The sequence below is a fragment of the Charadrius vociferus genome, unplaced genomic scaffold, assembly GCF_000708025.1.
Source record: "Charadrius vociferus isolate BGI_N301 unplaced genomic scaffold, ASM70802v2 scaffold654, whole genome shotgun sequence".
Classification (NCBI taxonomy): domain Eukaryota; kingdom Metazoa; phylum Chordata; class Aves; order Charadriiformes; family Charadriidae; genus Charadrius; species Charadrius vociferus.
Window position 1 is genome coordinate 53,436 of NW_009648048.1, and position 13,570 is coordinate 67,005.

The following is a 13,570-nucleotide window of genomic DNA, read 5'->3' on the forward strand; positions in this document are numbered from 1 at the left end:
ACTGAGAGTATTAGAGGAGATCTTATAGATTTCCTTAGGTGTCAAAGGAGATCATTCCAACCATTTTCAAATTTTATTTAAATTACAAACATTTTAAGTACTTAAATGAGTGTCCTACTTTCCTGATTGTTTTAGCCTACCTTTGCATGTAACCAATCTGTGAACTTTAGTTTTTCGTCAGTAATCAACACAGGTCAAGGTTAGGCAGGCACAGTAATCTCAATTTTTTTGCCATCATTCCAATTTAAAATAAAAATTTGTGTTCCAATTTTCCATGTGTATGCCGAAACATGTCTTTGTTATAGAATACCAAATAATTTTATAAAAAAATAGAATATCAACAAGGTCAGAGGCTTCGGTTCCATTTCCTTTAATAAGCACACAAGTTTGCACAAATTGTTTGGTATTTATAGCTTTTCCCAAGAAATCATGGGTGAATAAGTTATAGAATCAATGAGGCAGTCTGTCTCCGATATTTGCAGCCCAGAATTTATAGTCCAAAATTTGTCTCTGAGAGACAAAAAGGCCATAAAGGTGGGGGTTTTTTATTTACTCAATTTAGGATTTTTCTCTCCTGGGGAATATTCAGTGAGAAAAAGGCCAGCATAGCAATCTTCACCGAGGCCTTTTTGTTACCATTGCTTCAGGGAGGGACTGGCTCAGAGACTGTCAGGAGATAAATATGGTGCTTCTGCGATCCAGCAATTCCTGACGGCTAATTCTTGACTCTGATGGTAGGCCAGATCTTGCACCACTGAAAACAAGCTCCAATATTGAGGAACAACAGCTACCTTGTGACCTATGTCCCTTTTCAGGAGGGTACACTGCATACAGGTAAGTATCTAATTATATGAAAATAAGCTGAAGTAAATTGGGCTCTAGCTATGCTATTGTAATAGCTGTTTTTATAAGTAATGTGTAAAAGCCTGCAGACACAAATCTGATGTCTTCACTCAGAAATAATTTTTTTTATAAAAGCGTAACTAAAAGATTTCCATCTGCCATGAGGATAGGAACAGGCTGCTTACTGAGAGACATAACTGACTTCTCTAATGGGACAACAAAGTCCTGTTCATATACTCCTACAGTGACCAGGCAGAAGATCCAGAGAAGAACTGGAACCCAACCAGAGAAGTCAACAGATGGCCCCCACTGCCCCATCTTCAGATCTAGATCCTGAAATCCAGGTCAGAGCTGACAGGCAGCATAAGCCACGAGCCACATCTCTGGAGAAGAGATTTCTCTAGAACTTGGGAGACTCAAGCAAGGTGGAAATCACTGTGGCAGAGACAAACAGCCACAGTGCCTCGTACACAGGCAGGAAAGAGTAATTTTGGGGAAGGGGGGGGTGAGGACCTAGAGTGATATGGGTAGCTTTAAGGGCGGTTTGGTATTGATGCTTTTTCTTTACCTGCTGCATGAAACTCAGAATGCAAAAAAAGTGACACATCATCCACATTTAGGACATTAAATGGTCTAGAGGCTACTTCAAGGATGTCTTGTGGAGACAGTAAGTTTTATACCAAAGTGAAAGGAACACTGTTGAATAATGTGGTGATAATCAGAGAGCAATGCTACTTTAGCTATACTCTTAAAATGAAAGTGGTCTCATCTACTGGTAATTTCCTACCAATCTGTAGAAACATTTAGGAAATGGGTTATGAAATGATCTTGAAACTTTGGAAGCAATTATGCATCTTTTGGGCACAGAAGAGTTGAATGTTAAATAGCATGGGAATTTCAAATTGTTCATAAAAGACAGACATCCCTACTCATTGTATAGAAGACATCAGGAGGAACTGGCTAATATAGAATGACTTACACTCAACCTTGAATTATAGCTGTATACCACACACACACATCTTTCTCTCTATATATACATATACATACAGATAAAAAGTTTTCCTCGAGCTTGACCCCTCTAATCAACTTCAGAGTGGTTAAGCCATCCAGCCAAAACAAAGGAGACCTGTTCTTGGCCAAGAGGGACCAGGGAAAAGACTGTTTTCTCTGCAGCAAGATGGGCTATGTACTTAAATGGGTTCTAAAACGCGGAGAGGGAAGTCAGAGAAAACATCTCAAATCTTTGACATAAATATGAAAAACTACCTTCAGAAGGAAAATCCGTACCACAAAGAAACAAACAAACTTGACGGAAACAGAAACAAATGGACTTTCCTAAATTTTCATGGCACAAACAGCCAGAGGTTACCATGTTGCAGATCGTTTGAATCTGCATAAATTGAAGGATAACAGGTAGTTGATCTGTCTAGCCAGCTTCCAAATCCAAAGATACTGGTCAATGATATTAAGAGGATGCCTGTTAACACAGATGAGCTTTCTGATAGATAAGGGACTATCTATGAGAAGGCATCTTATTGATTAGGTACACAGACAGGGCCATGTGAATATCAGGAAGGGAAGAATCTATTCCAGTATATCCAGTTAGCTGTGTCTTGGCTCAATGTCCTCATATTTTTGAGTTTGCTCCCACCTCAGCCAGTGAGTCAGAGAAGTAAACAATGGAAACTGCAAAAACTACCAAACAAAAGATGCTCCCATCTGCCAGGAATGTGGCACCGACAAACGATCTGAGGAAAGACAATATTACCCCAGAGTGCAAAGAGGCAAGAGCAAAATATCTCAAAATATGCAGGGATATGGGAAAAGAATGAAGAGGTTATTGACTCCCAAGATAGAATGATCTTCACCGAATAAATGCATTCTTTTTGTGCCAGAGGGAAGATATATAATTGAAAGCCCTCAGTTTACTGTGAATTAAAATAGACAAATTTAGTTAAAAGGGTGTGGATGGGAAGCAGAGAAGATGACTTGCTTTTCCTAGTTGTTGCACTCTGGGTAACATGGAGTCTTCTGGAAGGAAAGAGAAGGAACATCCTTCTGGGAACAAGTTGATTTGTACAGCTTTGAGGAGCTGGTGAAACACAAGAAGGGTCAGACAGCATGTGTGGACATGATGAGACACCTAAAAGAAGCAATGAAAAGATGAGTATCCAAACATTTTTCATGAAAGTCTCGTCCACGTGAGCTTGCATGAATTCTATAGGTATCTGTAAGTTTTGATGGAGAAATAGTTTCAAGAAAAAGAAAGGAAAAGTACGTGTTGAGAAACTGGCATGTGAAAACTTCCCAAGGACTGGTAAACCCTGGAGACTATTGGTGTTGGTGAAGCTGCAAGAACATACAGTCTGAAAACGCCAAGAGGCTGCTGAACACCAGCACATGCCGGCATCAGCAATGGGGTCCATGACTCGGCCTGCATCCAAGACAGCTGCTGTATGCAGATGAAGGCTATGGGATTGCATATGTATCTGGTGAAATAAAGGACCCTCTGATGGACTTTCTGAACATCTACCATTGACCTGCCAGTATTACCCTCTGTTTTCTGAGTATATAGTTGGAGCTGGCTTCCCAAACGCTGCTCTAACCAGGTAATCATGAGAGTGCAATTCAGATGTGAGACTGAATAAGTGAATGTGCTGTGAGAAGTTATCTGCCATAAGTAAAAATAGCTTAAAGAATAAGTTATTCAAAGAAATATTGGTTGTGATCTGTATCTGCCTCAAACTCCCTCCCCTATCAGGGCAAAAATGAGTTTATAACACAGTAGAAGTGATACATAGAGGTATTTTCCAAAAAAAAACCCCGGGGTGGCTGAGCAACTGAAAGTTGCTATAAAATGAGTAACACTGGAGGAAACAGTGATAAAGACAGTCTCTTCTTTTATTGCCAACAGATTTACGTTTTCTCTGTAAAAGGAGAAAGCATCCTTTTTGGAATTTTTGTTCACTTAAAACCTAGCTTTAGATTTTGAAAGCCTTTGGTACCTTTTGACATGCTCACTTAAAGGAAAAACTGAAAGAATGCAGATTACAGTAGACTTTAAAGAGTTAACATCCTTTTGCAAATGATCCTTTAAAGATTTCAGTTTGAAAATATGGGGTCCTCTGCTTTTTGTTTCCTTCCTTTTGCTTTTTTTCTTTGTTGCTGGTTGGTTGCTGCAGTCCTTACAGCCTCACAGCAGTCAGTATCAGGAAGCTGGAGAAATTTAGGAAGGGAAAAAAACATGTGTTGCAGCAGTAGTGGTGTACTGCTGTAACTCCTGCTCATATCTTGAAGGCATGCAGAGGCCCTAATCCTGCCCTTGGTTGTAAACCTGTTTGTGGGGTGTAATGGCTGTAAGCTCTAAGGTACCACAGCTGTAGAGATAAAAATACAAAGTCAATAATACTTTTACACACAGCAAAGGAAAACCTAGCAGAAAAAGATTAAATGGGTGAGCACCAATTAGTGATTTAAAAGTAGCTACGGATGCTGCTGGATGCAAGCCAGTTTTCTAAACCCAATGCCACACATTGCTGTATCGTTCCCTTAGAGATTTTACAGCTAAAGATGATAAAGAAGCACTTCAATGAAAGAGAAACTTCTTACCTAAGAAACAAACATTTCAGGGATTTTGCATAAAGTACAGATAAGAACTCCCAGCAGGCTGGAGGTAAGCCTACAGGCTTCTTTTAAAGAACTAAAATGAACTTTTAATAGAAACTCCCAAATTTGTATCTCCAGCTGTAAGAGCTGAAACCTCATGATGGCACACGGAGCTTAACTACCATAGCCATAAGCTAGAGCAAGTAACCTCACCTGCACAAGTGGAGTGGCACCAGTGTAAAACGTGGTGCAACAGACCACGAGGTGATTTTTATTTGACCTTTTAATTTTTTTACTTTCTAGTGTATTTCGTAATTTCTTATTCTTTTTCAGAATGCTGCCACTCTCATTCAGAAGGAAATAGTGCATATGTAACCATACGGCATAAGCAATGACACTCAAAGGCTTTTGAAACTCAGGGCACTAAAGAAGACACTTTTGTTCTCATGTTTCAGTAAAGCAATGGGATTGGGAAAGAATATAAGGCAATACTTGGATCACCCCCTTCCACAGCCAAAACTTGCAAGTTTTTTCTTCCCTCTTGGGTTATCAGAGCATTATTTATATAATCTTGGAAAACCAATGATCTCAAGAGAACACTATCAGGAAATTGACTCTTTATTATTAGGATGCTATGCTCATGGTAGAAATGATCTAATGAAAAAATGCGTTGTGCTGCAAACCAAAAAGTTATTTGCAACTATTCACATTACATATATATGGATTTGATCCTGTAAGATATTTATATAACTATATTTAAAGGTTGCAGGACTGAAGTCAGGGCACTTAGCATTTTCCCTGAAGTCAGGGCACTGGAACAGACCAGTACGCACTGCAACTCTCCCATATTTTCAAAATCTTTTATAAGGTACTTGTATAATATGGCTGTTAAAAACCACACTAAAGCTGATATGTTAATCATTGAATCTAGGTAGGTTCTCTGCATGCTGACTTCAGATTTTTATGGTTGCCAACAAGTTCTTTAATACCTGTGTTTTTTAAAAAGAAAAACTAATACAAGAAAACCAGTTTACTGGGATAAGCTGTTGTCCAGTGGCAGTGCAACATCTTTGTAAAGTACTTAACCCACAGATTAATGAAAGGTAGATAGTTCTACTGCAATTAACTCTTCCCTTCTTTCTTTAATAACTAGTTTAAAAAACTGAAACTTGAAGAAGAAAGCAGTTAAAAGTTCACTCAGTAGCTGACAAAACACTGAGACATGGACAAATATTTTACGTGATTTTTCAAAGCTGCAGTGCAAGTTGGTTCTCTAATTCCCATGTTTTATAGGAAAGAAACAGGAATCTTTCATAGCAGCATCCTCCAAACAGCCAGGACAAAAGACATAAGCAAGTGGAAGCTTAAACAATGAAAGAAATGGGTAAAAAACAGAATCACAGAACCACAGAATTTTCAGAGTTGGAAGGGACCTCTAGAGATCATCTAGTCCAACTCCCCTGCTAAAGCAGGATTGCCCAGAGCACATTACTCAGGACTGCATCCAGGCGGGTCTTGAAAATCTCCAGAGAATGGGACTCCACAACCTCCCTGGGCAGCCTGTGCCAGTGCTCTGTCACCTGAACTGTAAAGAAGTTTGTCAGTGTGTTGGAACGGAACTTCCTATGTTCCAACTTGTGCCCATTGCCCCTCGTCCTGTCACTGGGAACCACCAAGAAGAGTCTGGCTCCATCCTCCTTCAACCCACCCTTTAGATATTTATAAGCAATAATAAGGTCTCCCCTCAGCCTTCTCTTCTCCAGGCTAAAGAGTCCCAGCTCTCTTAGCCTTTCCTCATAAGGGAGATGCTCCAATCCCTCGGTCATCTTAGTTGCCCTTCGCTGGACTCTCTCCAGCAGTTCCCTGTCCCTCTTGAACTGAGGAGCCCAAAACTGGACACAGTATTCCAGTTGTGGCCTCACCAGTGCTGAGTAGAGGGGGAGAATGACCTCCCTCGACCTACTGGCCACACTCTTCCCTATGCAGCCCAGGATTCCATTGGCCTTTTTGGCAGCAAGGGCACATTGCTGGCTCATTGACAATTTACTATCTACCAGGACCCCCAAATCCTTCTCCTCAGAGCTACTTCCCAGCAGGTCCACCCCTAATCTATACTGCTGCCTAGCATTCTTCCTCCCCAGGTGCAGGACCCTGCATTTGCTTATGTTGAACCTCATCAGGTTCCTCTCTGCCCAGCTCTCCAGCCTGTCCAGGTCACGCTGGATGGCAGCGCGTCCCTCTGGAGAGTCAGCCACCCCTCCCAGTTTGGTATCATCAGCAAACTTGCTGAGGATACACTCTGTCCCCTCATCCAGGTCATTAATGAATATATTAAACAAAATTGGACCAAGTATCGACCCCTGGGGGACACCACTGGTTACAGGCCTCCAACTAGACTTCGTGCCACTGATCACAACCCTCTGATTCCTGTCACACAGAAAGTGTGCAAAATGGGAATTGGTGGTGACAGGATTTCTCCAGGTAAAAAGTAAGATTTTAAATTGGGGTGGCAATTATACACCAGTACCCAGGAGATTTAACTCGAGCACTATGACTTACATTTTCCTTCATGTGTGGCTGACAGCCCATGTGCTACTGTAGCAATTGACGTTTTAGCTTTCTTTTATCTAATACGTAGCCTTGTTTACAGGCTATACGTTAATTTCCAAATCCCACTTTATGTAAGTAAAAAGTGGTTCAAAAAGTTGTTCAGAGTGTCTGTGACTTCTGCAAAGACAATCTGAGCCTCTACAGTTTAAATAGTTAATGTCTTGCAAGTGTCTTGCAGGTGATGAACCATGAGTTTTCAGGAAAAAATAATCAGGTTAAAAATCCATTTTTCATTTTTTAACACAATGAAAAGCAATCAAAAATCTTCCTTTGGGTAACAGTCAAAATGTTATTAAAGCAAAATCAAAACTTTTTATTGTTCTTAGGTTTTTCAGCTCTTCCAAATATTTCACTTAGGTTAATTTTTAAATAAAGAAGTTCTTTAAAAAAAAAAAAAGCACAAACATTTTACCCTGAAAAAATTTCAACTACAACACTTGCACATTTTCAAGATTTCTCTCACAATCCTTCTTTGTTTCAGAATTTTGGAGCCTCTACATGCGTCTTTTCTACATAATTTTGTGCTCAGTGGAAAATTTTCATCATCTCTTTCTTTGAATGTTCCCACCATAAAGTTACGCAGGGAAATGGGAAAGACAAAAGATAAAATTCTGTACAAGGTAGAGTTTTTCTTTTGCAAAAAATTTATACCTGCCATATCTTTGTTTCAAGCCTGTCCTCTTCCCTTTCTCAATATGTTGATGCCTTTTCTATGCCTTGTTCACCATTCCAGTTATTAATCTGGGATCATGGTGTTCATCTGCTCTCTTTTACCAGCATTATCTATACCAATTAATTACTGGTATCATGCTACATATAGTCATTCCAGGCGAGCCTCACCATATACAGTCTCATCTACTCTGGTATAGTTTATCTCTGAAAAAAAAAATAATAAAAAGAGATTAAGTCATGTTGCAGAGAAGTACCATGGCTAGACTATGATTAATGCTGTTGATCTGCTCTCACTTCTGTTATTAAGGGTGAGGTCCCACCTCAGACAAGTGTCCCTTAGGTCACTATTTTCTCTCCAGTCAGTAGAGGGTTCTTAGGGAAATATGGAAGGGGAGGAGTATGTTTTTGACTCTTCCCACATATTCTCCCAAAGCTCTGGCAATCTGCAGTCAGGTCATGCAGTCCTTAAAGGCAGTTCTAATGACACCAGTGTGGTTATTTTATCTCTGGCCCTAAACGTTACTGTTTTTCCTACAAAAATCTTCCTTTCACCTCCATCCACATGAAATCATTGCCATTTTGCTTTCTCACATACGATGTTCTGAAGTTCCACAAAACACAAAGACCAAGTTACATGTACTACCTAGTGTGTGGTTTTTGCACATTGGTGTATAATTTATCTGGATAAAATGCCACTCACATAAATAATCTAAAACCAGGGAGTATGGAGAAACGGTGCAAGCTTCAAGGCTGTACTCCTACAAAACTCTGGCAGGTAACTAGCCCAAGAAATAAAAGTGTTTAAGAAACATTGCTACATATTTTTCTGCTTCTTTTAAAGATAATCCATGCTCTTACTGCTATAGTTTATGTAAAAAACTCTATTCCAGCTCACTACGTACTTTTTTTTTTTTTAAATGGCACAGAGAAGAGCATTCATTGCATGGTTGAAAAGAAAATCTGCATATATGTATGAAAGCGATCAATTCATTCCACTTGTAATGAGATTTCTCCTGTCACTTCAGTTTGATTGTTTACCTTTACAATCACCTCCCATGCTGTTTGGAAAAAGAAGAAAATGAAACAAAAAAGAAATGGAAAAGAATCAAAAGCCAAGCAACTCAATATGACTATGTTTAATCTCATCGCTACCTGTTCTGAAGAATGTATTTGCATTTTTAGAATACCATATTACTACAAGAAGGACAACCTTTAGTGGCAGCATGTAAGCCAGCAAGATAGTGAGAGCTCAACTTGTTCTAAGAACTCACTGGAAACTAGCTGTGCTCTTATGGTGGTCAAAATTCTCAGTGGTCATGGCTATGCTCAATAAATTATCTGTGATGTAAAAACAAATGGAAGTTATTCAGCTAATAAATATTTCAAATTTTAGCTACAGTTTTGCATGCCAAATCAAAAGGAAAAAGTATCTAAAAGCCAGCATCATCTTCTGTAGTGTCTAGTGGGCTGTCCGTGTTTCATGATGGTGCTTGTTTTTTCTGCCAGCACACTGTAGGATCTTTCTCCTGTTACAGAAAATTAAACTTCTCCTCAGCCAGTGGCATTAGCTTAAGCACGGAGATTAAGTACTCACATTAGCCATGCTGCTTTGGAAGAATGATTTTTTTCTTACATCCCAAATAACATTCTGCAGAAGTGTTGCAGTTATACCTTGGTATCTCTTCAACAGTTGCTAACACAACTTTCTGTGACACATATAGAAGCTCTGTAGTATTTAGTGCACAATTGGAGTTGCTCATAATATTCATTTTAAGTAAGTTGCATTGCCTTTTCAAATTAATCTATCCTGTTACCACACTGCAGGCACAGTAGATACTCAAAAATCTCAAGTCATTCTTACCAAGTGTCCCCCTTGAGGCTCTGGAAGGGAACAGCCTAAACTCTTCAGTCTCTGAAATTTACCCACAGATTTCTTTTTTTAATGATAAGGTGTCCTGGCTTCATCCCAGAAAGAGTTAATTTTATTTCTAGTAATTACTGTGAAAGGAATGTCAATAATGCATATTGGTTTAGTTGTTGCTAAGTGATGTTTATACTTTTCAAGGACTCTTTTCAGCTTTCCATAGAAGCTGAGAAGGAGCACAGACAGAATAATGTAATGGCCAGTAGAATATTCCATACCACATATGTCATGCTCAGTATGTAGATGAGGGTTGGCCGGGTGGGGGGATCCATGATCATTGCTCAGGAAGGTGCCAATTCACCGGGTGGTGAGAGTGACTTGTGTCATTATTATTATTGTTATTATTGTTACTTTACTTTTCCGTTATTGTTCTATTAAACTGACTTTATCTCAACCCCCTTTTCCCTTTCCCCTCCTTTTCTCCCCCTTCTCCCTGTCCTTCTGATGGAAAATGGGGGTGAGTGAGTGGCTGCGTGGTCCTAGTTGCCCGCTGGGGTTAAACCACGACATAAGGAAATTACGAAAAGCAGATACACCTCCCTTGACAGGTTCCTCTTCCCAGAACTGAAGACTGCCCCTCCATATGCCCAAAATTACAGACTATGGCCAGAGTGGTTCACTGTAGAGCCAAGCATTTGCCTGCTGTCATTTTGGCACTAAAAAAACCTAAATCAGTGGATTGGTTTTCAAACACTAAGTACACAAGGATTTAGGGCATAAATTCATTTGGTATTTTCCAGCAGAAATTCTGTTGCTGCTGCTCCAATGCAGCTCAGCATCCAGCTGCACTGGGCTGGAGGAGAAAAGCACACATGCTTGCAGTCTGCCTAGGGACTATTATGGTTCATGGCATAATACAGACAGCTTTAAGGAAATTCTAGTTTACAGATAGAAATGACATAGATTTTTCTCAAAAATTCCTCCAGAAGGAAGACTTCTGTGCCAATATACATAAGCTGATTTCTTGTATGGTACAAAAAAATCAAAAAAAGCCTCCAGACTACAGTAGTTTGTATTTAAATCAGTAAAAAAACCCAACTGCATAAATGAGACTAGCAGGCTTGTTCTATGGCAAGAAAACTGTTTTAACCAGAGAAAGTTGTATTTATCTTACCGATGCAGCAATTCACATTATTATTTATGCTCACAGTCAAATATATTTTCTTTAGGTTATACCAGTATCTCAACCTAGACTATCCTCTCTGGAATGTCAGTTGTAACTATTACCCATCTGATGATCATTCTCAGCCTCTTTTGCTTGGAACTGGTAACAGTGATGTACATGGATCAAATAATTTCTATCTCTCACTGTAATTGCACAGGGATTTTGTTTTCTTTTGAATTGGTAATGACTAAATTGGATTAAGATAACAGTCACTTATGAGGCCTTGTCTACAGAAATTGCTTTAATCACTACTATATTTAATACTATTTTACTCTAGAAGTTCATTTTTTACACAATTCTCATATAAATGAGTTTCCATGAAGTTCATACTTAACTTCAGATTACGCTTAACAACTAAATACTCTATGAAGAGGAAAAAAAATCCCCTGAATTTTGTTTTTTGCTGACACACCCATGACTGACTGTAATAACTGGCTCACTGGCACTGTTCATTATGATCAGATGAAAGTCAAATTATATGATAAGAAGAGTGAACAATCTCAAAATCAGAGGACTTAGTCAATCTATTTATGTGTGTTTAAATGTCTCTAGCTGGTTAGAAGCCCTTCACACTCCCCTATCTGGGCAATTGCTGCTCTTGGCAGTAATAATCCGAGTGGGTGGCTGAGAATGGAGCTGGCAGATGCAGTACTGATGCAAATTACTGCTACTTCGCAGCACATGCACTCTTTCATCCAGGGACTCATTTTTTATCATTCCAGAAGTAAGCCAAAAGTCATAAAATATTTTACTTGTCAATATCTAGAAATAAAATCTGTAGTGTATTCCACATTTATTATCATAAAATATAATGTTAAATAGAAAATTGAAGTGTTAGTATGCCCAATGTCATAAAGGAATTTCTGAAAAAATGAACTACATTCCCTGTGCCTAATTTGTCTGTTTTGTGGTTTTTTTTTTCAATATTGCAATTGGAGACCTCATAATGCAAGTGTGAGTGCTGATACACATGACCAAGACCAAACATTGCCAACCAAAAAATCCTGATTAGTCTTTCCTAGATTCTGGCATATTATTGCTTTCATTATTTCAGCTACTGAGATGAATGACAGAGGTGACAGAAAGGAAAGCAGAATAACGCACATGACTACAGGCAATATACAGTTTAGTGAAATTAGTAGTCATTTCTGTATTGACCGTAATACCGCTGTTCTGCAGACTGTAAAGTAAGACACCACTATGCAATCAGTACTTGTTCTTTGGGTATCATATATATGAAGCTGCCTTACCTTACAAATAATTACTTTAGGTGCATTGACCAAGCAGCGATTCCAAACACATTTTTTTTTCTTTTATCTATAGTGCATTTTGACACACATTTAAACTATAGTGCATTTTGACACACATCCATTTTGTTGTCTTTTTTAGAACTATGCCCTTCATAAACATGCAATCTTAAAAGTTCCATCTCTAAAGAAAAACTAAACAAAAGAGAAAACCTATTCATGCACACCAATATTACAGCAGTAATCTATACAAGTTACACTTTCTGAGGAGAATCGGACTTCTCTCAGAACAAATGAACTTTGAGCTGATTTCAATTTTAGGTGAATTATTTAAATAACAGTGGTATATAGTAAATGTGGAGGTCTACAATTATATGAGAAGCAAGGTTTGTGTAGCAAGAGAAAAATTGTATTTAAGTATTTGATGTAACCTGAAAAAAACAAACTTACATTGGAGTCAGAGTCTATTATGAGTCTATTAATCGAGTCATTAATAAGTAGACAGGCAATCTAAGCATAACAGCTAAAGCACAAACGTTTTGACACTAACTGCAACCAGAATCCCGATACAGTACCTTAGCTTTATCCCTCATGGATCCTTTCCCCAGGATGGACATTTTTGCACCTGTTTCTTCTTGTAACCTCTTCAAGGAGTTTCCTCTTGGTCCAAGCAATTTCCCGACAAAATTGAACTAGAAAGCAAATAAAATAACTATTTTAGACCAAGAGGTACTTCTTCAAAAACTTAATAAATCTTTATAAACAAGCTGCTTAAAAGAGAAAAGTTTACTTTCCTTTAAAAAAAATGCTCCTACTTTGTTCTGAGCATAATTAATTGGGATACTAGTCTGGAGAACCAAGGTACCCTCTCATCCAGCGCAAAAGGCAGCAAAAGCATTCATGGTTTATCTGAACCCCAAGAGGCTTCTCTCTAGGACAAAAACAGCCAGTAGCTTCTTAGGTTTAGCTAACTGCTAAACAAGATCTTTGCCTATCAGACGGTATAGGTGAAACCCAGAGAATGCAGACGTTCTTTCCTGAGTTAGCCAGCTTTATTGGCAAACTAATATATTCTGCAAAGTTAGAGCTTTAGATGGATTTTTAGGAATTGATGTTTTACACATTGATTTTAAAATAAGTGCTGTTTTGTGTATCAGCTTCAAGTATCTGTTTTCCCAGCAACAGAACAAATCACAAACCATAGATCACTGCAGATATTCAAGGCTATTTTCTGAAAGGATTCTGAAGAACACTGGGCTTTGTCTGACATGCCGCTAATATTCTTAAACACTACACAGTTCATGTGACACATACAACATTGTTTTTTTCTGTTTAAAGAGGACACATGTCTACATGAATATCAGAGGACAGAACAATAAATAAATGAGATGTTAATGTTATGTCGACACAAACTAGCAAAAAAGGGGTGAGTCTATTAAGTAACAGTAATTTTTTTTTCTGCAATCAATAGGTTCTTCAATTTATTATTTTGTATGCTTTCCA

The 13,570-nt window shown here is 38.6% G+C and overlaps 1 protein-coding gene across 1 annotated transcript in view; it reads right to left on the bottom strand.

The window, feature by feature from the left end:
- LOC104285283 (KH domain-containing, RNA-binding, signal transduction-associated protein 2) overlaps nt 1–13,570 on the bottom strand; it is a gene marked incomplete at both ends in the record, with an annotated part of 112,670 nt that overhangs the window by 38,867 nt on the left and 60,233 nt on the right. Inside the window, one exon of the mRNA XM_009883711.1 lies at nt 12,643–12,759. Within this exon, the coding sequence (XP_009882013.1) occupies nt 12,643–12,759 (117 nt within the window). The remainder of the gene's footprint in view (nt 1–12,642; nt 12,760–13,570) is intronic.